The 12,008-nt window shown below is 40.9% G+C and overlaps 1 protein-coding gene and 1 long non-coding RNA gene across 2 annotated transcripts in view; one reads left to right on the plus strand and one right to left on the minus strand.

Annotated features, from left to right (window-relative positions):
* LOC135107691 (transcription initiation factor TFIID subunit 12-like) overlaps positions 1-6,965 on the minus strand; it is a 35,568-nt gene extending 28,603 nt beyond the window's left edge. Inside the window, exon 1 of the mRNA XM_064017853.1 lies at positions 6,806-6,965. Within this exon, the coding sequence (XP_063873923.1) occupies positions 6,806-6,820 (15 nt within the window). The 5' untranslated portion in view covers positions 6,821-6,965. The remainder of the gene's footprint in view (positions 1-6,805) is intronic.
* Positions 1-11,096, plus strand: part of LOC135107692 (uncharacterized) — a 27,466-nt gene extending 16,370 nt beyond the window's left edge. Inside the window, exon 2 of the long non-coding RNA XR_010271893.1 lies at positions 10,031-11,096. This is a non-coding gene — a long non-coding RNA (uncharacterized LOC135107692). The remainder of the gene's footprint in view (positions 1-10,030) is intronic.
* Positions 11,097-12,008: the final 912 nt, after the last annotated feature.

Raw genomic sequence — 12,008 nt, forward strand, 5'->3', positions numbered from 1 at the left:
ATGGCTGTCGAGGAAAAGGAAGCGGTAAAAAGTGAAGTGCAGATCATTTAGGAGGAAAGAAAGTTGACAGAACAACTAACTCATAAAGATAAATACGAGGAAGGTGTAGGAGAGTAAAAAGCGGGGAATATTACGAAGGCAATGCACGTGGCGACGCTGACGATCGATAAGATCAGGAAAAAAATAAGGAAAAGTGTGCCAAGCCTGCCGCGAGAGACGATGGGAAGGCGATCAATGATAAAGGAACTGGTGAGTCGCGGCACGTAATTACAACTGATGTGGGAACTGCAGTAAGGAGACCAAATGACGAAGGGAACACGGAAACAGACAAGAAACGTTCGGAAGATCAGCATGATGGCTTACTCCAGTCTGGAAATGCGAAAAAGTAAACGATGATAATTTACAAGGAGACCAAAAAATACAACTTGAACACAAGACGAGCAATGAAGTGACCACCGCCACGCAGGACAAGGCAGCCACGGAGAGCAACCTGTGGAAGACCTCCACCCCTTCGCCGAGAGATGTTGATCAGTAAAAAGCAGTGACTGATACAAAACAGACAAATACTTTTTGTTTAGAACATTGGAGCTACAATACATTCTATTTTTACTATATATAATAATTTGGTATACTTATGTATTTTTACGTTTTACATTTTTCAGTATTTAAACACACACACACACACACACACACACACACAAACAAACTGCTCGTTAACTCAGTGGTAACGTCCTCGTCTGTCACTTAGAAGGCTGTGCTGCTCAAGTGCCAAAGGTTTTCATTGATTTGAGGAAAGTTATCGTCCTCCTCCATGAGCATGCGGGTGATGGAGTGAGTAGTGTGCTGCAGGCCTTCTTACAGACTAGGCTATCATGAGCTCTAAACTATCACTGGGAGGGTGTGGTTGGTCATCACGTGTGTGTGTGTGTGTGTGTGTGTGTGGCTGGTGATCACGTATGTGTGTGTGTGTGTGTTGGTGATGTGTGTGTGTGTGTGTGTGTGTGTGTTCCAGCGGAGATCACTGAGAACTTAAGTTGAGGCAAGTGAGTGGATGCGGGTGTGAGGCAGAAGAGGAGGAGGAGGAGGAGGAGGAGGAGGAGGTCTCTCTCTCTCTCTCTCTCTCTCTCTCTCTCTCTCTCTCTCTCTCTCTCTCTCTCTCTCCTTCCGGTGACCCGAATAGTGACGCGTCGCATTCCGTGTGTCACCGCGGCAAGCTTCGGGGCATCTTGGCTCATCCTCTTCTTCCCTTACGCCCCACCTAGCCCCGCCCCGCCCCGCCCTCAGGCACGCAGTATACACACACACACACACACACACACACACACGTAGTCTAAGTCGTAGTAAGTGGTAGCAGAAGTAGTAGTAGTAGTAGTAATAGTAGCAGCAGCAGCAGCGGCATTAGTAGTAGTAACACTTAACATCAGAAAGTATTTGGTTCATTAGTATTTTATGCACAAAACACACACACACACACACACACACACACACACACACACACACACACACACACACACACACACACACACACACAGAGAGAGAGAGAGAGAGAGAGAGAGAGAGAGAGAGAGAGAGAGAGAGAGAGAGAGAGAGAGAGAGGTTAGTTTGCGAGGCAGGAAGGGGTGGCAAGGAGTGGACAGGAATGAAAATGTCTGGTTTTCGTAGGGTTGATTGACTCCCTAACTCTCCATTCATTCTCTCTCTCTCTCTCTCTCTCTCTCTCTCTCTCTCTCTCTCTCTCTCTCTCTCTCTCTCTCTCTCAGTTTTTTCCTGTTATAAAAATTAAACAATAACAATCGTGTGTGTGTGTGTGTGTGTGTGTGTGTGTGTGTGTGTGTGTGTGCTCGACAGGAAGGAATGCAATAGACAGCCAGAGAGAGAGAGAGAGAGAGAGAGAGAGAGAGAGAGAGAGAGAGAGAGAGAGAGAGAGAGAGATGGTGAAATTTCAGTTTATTAAAGTCACAATCATCTGAGTCTTCATGTGATGTGATTTGGGGGTAATTGTTGCTTTCTCTCTCTCTCTCTCTCTCTCTCTCTCTCTCTCTCTCTCTCTCTCTCTCTCTCTCTCTCTCTCTCTCTCTGGTATGACGCAAAAATGTTAAAAATGAATGAAATTTTCTTTTATGTACACGGATTAGTCAGTCTCTTCTTTTTCTTCTTTTTCTACTTCTTCTCCATCTCCTCGTTCTGATTTTCTTTTCTCGTTCTCGTTCTTGTTCTTGTTCTTGTTCTTCTATCCACCGTTCTTCCTTTCTCCCCCCACAGTTGCAATAAAGCACACGAAAAGAAAAAAAAATCAAGAAAATTTGTTCAACTTTTATAATCCCTCAGATTTCCTTCCCTATTACTCATCTTTTCCCTCGCCTTGTTTTGTGTTCCTTTGTGTTGCAAGCTGATGGAGAAGAGATGAATGGCTGCTGGTCACTCACTAACTTTCTCTCTCTCTATCCATTTAACCCTTCCTTTCCCTTCCCATGTGTGTGTGTTTCTGCGTGTTTGTGTGTGTGTGTGTGTGTGTGTGTGTGTGTGTGTGTGTGTGTGTATGTGTGTCCAGTCTCAACTTTCACCGTTACATCATGGGTCCCTTCCTGCATTTCCTTTCTCTCTCTCTCTCTCTCTCTCTCTCTCTCTCTCTCTCTCTCTCTCTCTCTCTCTCTCTCTCTCTCTCTCTCTCAGGTGGCCAATCCTATATCCGATTACCTGCCTATCCCTTCCCTTCCTTCCCTCCCTTCCTCCCTCCCCTCATCTTCTGCCTCCCCCCTTTCTCTCTCTCTCCCTCTCTCTCCCTCCCTCCCTCCCATCCCTCCCTCTCTCCCAGCAAAGATCATTCATCCCTCCCTGCAGCAGTTCACCAAGATCCAGTTTTTGCCCGCCATGCCTCTGTCTGTTCGCTCGCTGCTGTTTTGCTGCAGACCTGCTGGTGTTCGTGCACTACTACTGCTCCTGCTGCTGGTGCTACTGCTACAAATGCTACTATTACTATTGGTATTACTACTGCTATAATTGCTACTACTACTTCAACCGCTACCACTACTACTACTACTGCTGCTTTTACTACAAGTGTTACTAGAACTATTGTTGCTGCTACCGCTACTATTGCTGCTACTTTTACTATTACTACCACTATCACCACAATTACTACTACTGCTACTGCTGCTGCTGCTACTACTACTGCTACTACTACTACCACTACCACTACTACTACTACTACTACTACTACTACTACTACTACTACTACTACTACTACTACTACTACTACTACTATTACTACTACTACTACTACTACTACTACTACTACTACTACTACTACTACTACTACTACATGGAGTTTTAGGGACTGCCACACTACTACTACTACTACTACTGCTACAACTACTACTACTACTACTACTACTACTACTACTACTACTACTACTACAACTACTACTACTACATCACTAAATGACGACAGTAATAGCACTTGAGCAGCTCCCGCCGCCATCACTTCCGTCACACACACACACACACACACACACACACACACACACACACACACACACACACACACTCGTAAATCAAGATAAGAAATGCCTCCTCTCTTCGCAATCCCGCATCACAGCCTTGGTAATCCAGTCACTCTAATTGCCTCACTAGTACATCAATTTGTATTACTTCGCCTTCACCTTTACCTTCTTCTACCTTCAGTTTTTTTCTCCCTGTTTTTTTTTTTATCGTCTTCATTCTTCTCCCTTTTCTTTTTTTTTGGTGGTGTGTGTCTGGATTCCGACATTTCCTCTTTCCCTTATTCCTTCTTTCCTCCTTCATTTTTCTCGTCCTTTTCTTTTGTCTCGTCTTTTTCTTTCGTCTCCTTTCCTTCCTTCATTCTCCTTCTTTTCCTTTCTTATCCATATTTACTTCTTCTTATATGTTTTCCTTCTTTCATTCTCCTCTTGTTTTTCCTTCTTAATTTTGTCTTTATCGTCCTTATTATTCTCCTATTCTCTTTATTTTTCTTCGTCTCCTTTCCTTCCTTCATTCTCCTCCTTCTCTTTTCCTATCTATATCTTCTTTTCCTCACTAGTCTTCCTTCCTTCATTCCCTTCTTCTTCTTCTTCTTCTTCCTTCTTAATTCTCTCTTTATCGTTCTTATTATTTTCCTATTTTCTGTTTTTCCTGCTTATCTCGTCGTGTCCTTCCTCCCTTTCTACGAGCGTCTCAAATAGAGTGGCGGATGACTGGAATAGACTCGGTAATGAGGCAGTTAGTGTGGAATTGAAAGGGAGCTTAAGAAAAATTATTGCTGGCCTTTTTATGCAGCTTCCTTTGTTTGCTTATTTTCTTGCGCTGTTTTTTATTTTCTATTTTTCGCCTTCATTCACCTTCCTTTTTTGTTTTTTTCTTTCTATCTTCACATCTTTCTTTCTCTCTGCCTCTTCTCACTTCTGTTCTCTTATTCACCATTTCCTGTCCTTTCCCTTTCAATCGTTCTTGCATTATTCATTTTTTTTCTTCCTCTTTCACATAACTTATCTCCTCCATTCCGTACGCATTTCCTTCCCATCTTATTTTTTTTTACTTCGTCCTTGCACTTCTCTCTCTCTCTCTCTCTCTCTCTCTCTCTGACGTGTATCCTCTTCGTCTCCTAACCGTCTGTGAAGAATAAGAAGAGAGGGAAGGAGATTCAAGGACTCACAGTGAAAGGATCCACCCCTCCGGCAACACACACACACACACACACACACACACACACACACATAGATGGAGCAACGTGGGATGTACACACACACACACACACACACACACACACACACACACACAGTAACTAACCTACAGCCTCACCACCGTCATCATTGCACTGCTACCACTACAACCACCACCGCCACCACTATGCACTTGTTGTTGTTGTTGCGGTGGTGTTGGTAGTAGTGGTGTTCTACTTGTTCTTGTTGTTGTTCTTGTTCTTGTTTTTTTCTTGTTCCTTTTTTTTATTTTGGTTATTGTGTTTATTTATATATTAGCGATGTTTTTCTCCTCTCTCTCTCTCTCTCTCTCTCTCTCTCTCTCTCTCTCTCTCTCTCTCTCTCTCTCTCGTCATTTTTTCATTTTCTACCTTCCTTCCTTCCTTCCTTCCTTGTTTTCTTACTTCCTTGCTTCCTTCCTTCTTTTGTCTCCTTGCCATTATTATTATTATCTTCCTTATTTTCATTATTGCATGTCTACTTCCTCCTCCTCCTCCTCTTCCTCCTCCTCCTCTTCTGTTATTTAAGTCATCCCTTCTTTATTGGATATTAATCTCGTAAAGAAAATATATTAATGCTTTATGTCACATTAAGAGAATCGTATGAAGAACAGAAGTAACATGACTCTTTATTTTTATAGTGATGATAATGATAATGGTGATGATGATGGTGATGATGATGATGATGATGATAGTGATGATGGTGATGATGGTGATGATGAAAAGAAAAAAAAGTGCTTTAATGTAGAGAGAGAGAGAGAGAGAGAGAGAGAGAGAGAGAGAGAGAGAGAGAGAGAGAGAGAGAGAGAGAGACAGGTGTTAGGTTCCATGTAGTCTCGGAAGCCAAAATTACCTTGTCCACCTTCACTTTCTAAGACACGCCCATTATTATTATTATTATTATTATTATTATTGTTGTTGTTGTTGTTGTTGTTGTTGTTGTTGTTGTTGTTGCTGTAGTAGTAGTAGAAGTAGTAGCAGTTATTCCTAGAGAGAGAGAGAGAGAGAGAGAGAGAGAGAGAGAGAGAGAGAGAGAGAGAGAGAGAGAGAGAGAGAGAGAGAGAGAGAGAGAGAGTGCTATACTATCACCCCGACACACACACACACACACACACACACACACACACACACACACACACACACACCTTCACCCTGACTCACACGCACACCTTCACCCTGACTCACACATACACACACACACCTTCACCCTGAGTCAGTCACACCTGCCCACACACACCTGTCTTCACACACACACACCACCGGAAATTCTCGTTATGTTACACCATTCGTCTCTTGCGGTTTGGGAAGGGAGAGAAAAATGAGATTGGAATGGTATTAGATCGATGTCTGACTAATATAGTGAAGAAAATATTGAAATGCTATTAAGATATGGGAAGTCATGAAAATAAAGTGAAAAATTTTATGAATGTAACAAAAAAATCAATCGCATGATAAAAAAAATGAACTAATGAAAAGAGAGAGAGAGAGAGAGAGAGAGAGAGAGAGAGAGAGAGAGAGAGAGAGAGAGAGAGAGAGAGAGGTGGGGTGGGGGGAAAGGAATGATATTAGGAAGAAATAAACGCAAGAACAGGTTATTGCACTAAGAATTGAGACCGCCCGCTTATTTAGGATGTTTCTCGTAGCTTTGTGAAAAGAAGGAAAGTGTGTAACTAATTTCTTTCGTGATTGGCCAGACTTCTCGTTACACCTGTCTCATGCTCTATCTTCTCGCCTCCTCACTACTTTTATAGTGTATAGTGACAAAAGAGTAGGTAAAAAAGTTAGAAAGAGTAAAATCATTGATAAAAAGTCAGCAGATTATTACTTTTGTTGTCATTTGCTTCATTAATCGTTTACTTAACAGTGCATGCTTCACACAGATAAAAGAAGAGTAATTAAAAGTGAAAAAAAGTTGAAAAAGTTAAAGAAAGTATCAGGACACCTTCTCTACATTGTCATTTTCTTAGGTAATCGCTTGCTCAGTACTACGTTCAATGGATGATGACAAAGACAGTAGCAGTAGTAGTAGGAAAAAAAAATCTCAAGTTAGCACAGTATAATTTTACGCCTGCCATCTACTTGTCCACTTACCGCAAGGTTCTTCATGGCGTCAGTAGGTAATCACCCGCCGGTATCGTGGGGTTCGTAATAGCTTAGCACACTCACACACAGCACACACAGTCACCGAGTCAACCAACACTGCCAGCCACCGGCCACTACGGGAGTCACAGCTGGAATGCGAAGCCCCTCCCTGGACGTGTACCTCTTATATATTCTCCTCACCTCCTGCCCCGAGGCGCCAGCTAGTCTTTTTTTTTTTTCAAACATACTGACACACACACACACACACACGCGGTTTGTCTAGTAGTAGTAGTAGCAGTAGTAGTAGTAGTAGTAGTAGTAGTAGTAGTAGTAGTAGTAGTAATAGTAGAAGTAGTGGCTGCAGCAATAGTACTAGTAGCTGCAGCAATAGTACTAGTAGCTGCAGCAGTAGTATTTGTAGCAATAGCAGCAGCAGCAGCAGCAGCAGTAGTAGCAGTAGTAGTAGTAGTAGTAATACTACTACTAGCAGTAGTAGTAGTAGTAGTAGTAACAGCAATAGCAGCAGCAGCAGCAGCAGCAGCAGCTACAGCAGCAACAGCAGCAGCGGCAGCAGCAGCAATAGCAGCAGCAGCAGCAGCAGCAGCAGCAACAGCAGCACCAGTAGTAATAGTAGTAGTAGTAGTAGTAGTAGTAGTAGTAGTAGTAGTAGTAGCAGCAGTAGAAGCAGAAGCAGAGAGGGAGAGAGAGAGAGAGAGAGAGAGAGAGAGAGAGAGAGAGAGAGAGAGAGAGAGAGAGAGAGAGAGTGCTTCCCTCCCTCTCTGATCCATTCTTTCTCACTTCGTCCTTCCCAGAATCACTCTCGGGAAACACACACATTGTCAGTCTAATGAGTCATGTGCTGCTGTCCAAATATTCTATTATTTTGTATATATATATTTTTTTTCTTCAATAGTGTCTGTCATTCTTTAAACTTGTTGCTATATTTTTCTGTATTTTTTTCTGACCTTAGTCTTGCTGCTGTTGCTGCTGCTGTTGCTGCTGCTGCTGTTGTCGTTGATGTTGTTGTTGTTGTTGTTGTTGTTGTTGTTGTTGTTGTTGTTGTTGTTGTTCTTCTTCTTCTTTTTCTTTTTTCTTTCTTTCTTTTTTTCTTTCTTTTCTTCTTTCTTTCTTCATATTATCATTATGTAACTATTTTCTTCTTCTTCTCCTCCTCCTCTGCTTGAATACCTCCTATAGAGGTATTCAAGCGGTATGAGATATAACAAGGATGGTGTAGACTACATTCATATAGTAAAGAACTGAAAGTAAAAGGTTCAAAGTCGGTAAAGTTAGATTTAAAAAAGAAATGGAAAATAAATTGCTCACAAAGAATGATGGATAATTGAAATAGACTTGATTATGAGGTTATTAGTATCGAGTCAGTAGGTAGTTTTAAAAAGGAATGGATAGATTTATGGACAGGTATGATACATAGGTGGGTATAGATGGGTACGCTTTAAAAGGCATTAATACATGTAGGCTTACTGGCTTCTTGCAACGCCACCTATGTTCCTATAATCGAATTACTTGAGTAGTAGAGACACTGAACATTTGCTATTTCATTTGAGTAACCCTACAAGATTTTAGTCGCTCATTTTCTCCTGCTGCCAGTGTTGTTTCAAAATAATAATATTTCTTTACAACTACTCAGGCTGGAGATGTTTTGAATATTAATTGAAGTAATTGTCAAGTCAGAATATATAATGCATTCGGGGCTAGCTTCATTTTTTGTAGAGGTCAATTTCAAAATGAAATACGTTACGTACGTAAGCCAAGGTGCCGGCGGCAGCTCGCTCTTACGTCATCAAGGATCCGGGACTCGCTCGGCTCCAGTGTTTCCTCCTCCATATTTACGTAATTTCCAGTGTTTTCCAGGTGTTTCCAACTTTTTCCAAACTCAGTCCTGTAGATAGTAGTAGTAGAAGCAAAAAAGTAAGAGAAATGGAGAAGGACGACGAACCAAACCAACCCTAACCAAACTTAGCCTAATCTAATTACTACTACTACTACTACTACTACTACTACTACTACTACTACTACTACTACTACTACTACTACTACTGCTGCTGCTGCTGCTGCTGCTGCTGCTCTTATTACTACTACTATAACCTCGGATGAATATGTATATATATATATATATATATAATATATATATATATATATATATATATATATATATATATATATATATATATATATATATATATATATATATATATATATATATATATATATATATATAAGAACATAAGAAATAAGGGAAGCTGCAAGAAGCGACCAGGCTTACACGTGGTAGACCCTGTATGAAATATACCTACCTATTTCCAATTATCATCCCCATCCATAAACCCATCTAATCTTCTCTTAAAGCTCCCTAATGTCTTAGCACTAACAACATGATTACTGAGTTCGTTCCACTCATCTACCACTCTAATTGAGAACCAATTTCTTCCTATCTCTTTCTTAAACCTAAATTTTTCAAGCTTGAACCTTTTATTTCTTGTTCTATTCTGGTTGCTGATCCTAAGAATTTTGCTTATATCCCCCTTGTTATAACTCTTATAACACTTCAAGACTTCTGTCAGGTCCCCTCTTAACCTACATCTCTCTAAATAATGTAAATGTAACAGCTTCAATCTCACCTCTTAAGGAATACTCCTCATCCCCTGTATCCTTTTAGTCATTCTCCTCTGTACTGATTCTAATAGACCTATATCTTTCCTGTAATGTGGGGACCAGAACTGCACAGCATAATCTAGATGAGGTCTGACCAGCGCCAAGTATAACTTTAATATTACTTCGGGCCTTCTACTTTTAACACCCCTAAAAATTAATCCTAATACCCTATTTGGCCTGTTTCTGGCCTCTATGCATTGCTTCCCTAAACAGAGTTCAGAGCTAACTATAACTCTGTTATGCATAACAATCTCCATGCAAAGGTGTTGAGTTAGAATCCGTTCTTACCATAATTGATGGAAATGGTTTCTGTAAAATCGGGCTGAAAAATGTCATATCTACGCCTGTCAAGCTCAAAGCTGGTGTGCTACTCAGAGAAGCCTTGCCTTACTCTGAGAAAGTTGAAATCTTGGATGATTTACCTTTTTCTATCGATAAAGTATCTACATCTGACAGCCATGACATGTCTTCTCTCCCGCCTTTCACGGATGATCACATATCTGTACTTGATTTCCCAGAATCTCAACATGAATTACTCGCTCTCCTAAATTTTTTCAGGAACATTGTCTCGCCCCCTGGTGGACCTCTGGGCCACACAAACGTCATCATTCACGCTATTCATCTGACGCCTGGGTCCAGACCATCTTACACCCTGAGCTATAAGCGGGACACACAGCCGTCGTGTTTTGCTTGATGAAGCTGTGCGAGGTATGTTACTTATGGATGTAGTGGAACCTGCCTGTTCACCTCATAATGCTCCCTTATTACTTGCTCCAAAGAAACAAGGCGATTGGCGTATCGTTGTCGACTTCAGAAAACTCAACGCATCTACCATTCCTGACTGTTATCCAGTGCCAAGGTTTAATCATTCAATTTCAATATCATGTGTATGTGTGTATATTTCTCTTTACTTATATGTGTTGTACATGTTTTATGTTATCTTATCATGTTTGTATGTTATAATCAAGGTTCTCGTTCTGTACTCTCTCTGATGTCATGTATCATCTGTTAATTGCTCCCATCCTACTGCCTTGTTATTATATTCAAATATTAGGGTGCATTTTTCGTGGGGGAAGGCATCTGTATCAGTCTCTACTATTACTATTATTATATATATGTATATTTCACTACTTCATATATTCATCCCACATGTACCATGGCCAGCCAGTCCTTTTTCCAACTCTCAAGGGAATTTCACACCCACTTCAGTCCTTAAGGATAACAGCTGCGTTCATCTTCCTTCCTGGTCATTTCTCCTCCTTGTCTATCCAAAGGGAATTTCACACCCACTTCCAGTCCTTAGGGACAACTATCTGCGATCCACTTAGCTCAGATAAATACAGCCCACATGTTAACGAGTTCTCAGTTCATTTGGGAGTTCAGACACAGTCAGTCAGTCACACAGTCACGAGCAGTTAGTCTTGGTCTCTCACTCAGTATCACTCACAGTCACAGTCAGCTTGAGAGACACTGCTCAGTCATCATCCATATCACTTCAGAGAGAGAGAGAGAGAGAGAGAGAGAGAGAGAGAGAGAGAGAGAGAGAGAGAGAGCAATCAACCGTCATGTTATAATTTTTGTCTCGAATCCAGTGTGTCTACGTACTATTAAATCAAGAACTCTCTTCTTGTCTTTTATTTGCACATATCAACATATCAAACAACTGCACACGACCTCCAAGCTACCAGAATCACCGCCTCACTCCGGTCCTCCACGCTGCCAACACACCAAGCATCATCAGTCTTCAACATCAGAGCAGCAGCGGCAATCATCAACTCAGAACAGAGGGGACAACAAATCCGAAACACTGGTGGCACAAAAAACTGATACATTGATGGTGTACAACAAGCGGATATATATATATATATATATATATATATATATATATATATATATATATATATATATATATATATATATATATATATATATATATATATATATATATCAGCAGTAAATATGTGTGGAAACGATATGTGCATGTATGTGTATGTGTGTGTGTGTGTGTGTGTGTGTGTGTGTGTGTGTGTGTGTGTTGAGGTCACGTTAGGTGTAAGGTGCAGTGTGTGGATAGGTATGCGGCGAATGTGTGGAAGATGTGTGTGGACCGGCGATGTGGAAATGATGTGTGGATGGGCGTGGAGAGAGAGAGAGAGAGAGAGAGAGAGAGAGAGAGAGAGAGAGAGAGAGAGAGAGAGAGAGAGAGAGAGAGAGAGAGAGAGAGAGAGAGAGAGACTAATGAAATGAATATTGAGGGAAAAGAAAAGAAAAAAAAAATTATGAGTACATAAACATCAGAAACCTAAACAATTAATCTTAACCATACATACATTCGAGTATATACCTACAATCTCATTATATTCATAACCCCTCTACGTACGTACATAGACATCACTTCCATAACATCAGAACTAGTGAAGGTCATAATGATACACCAAATGAAGCCTTGCTGTGACGAATAGGTGCAAAAAAAGAAAAGAAAAAAAAAAATCAGATTAATCGTTTCCTTGGCCTTGGATACTGCGTCGGGTTGTTC

Source organism: Scylla paramamosain, chromosome 15 (assembly GCF_035594125.1).
Source record: "Scylla paramamosain isolate STU-SP2022 chromosome 15, ASM3559412v1, whole genome shotgun sequence".
Taxonomy (NCBI): Eukaryota; Metazoa; Arthropoda; class Malacostraca; order Decapoda; family Portunidae; genus Scylla; species Scylla paramamosain.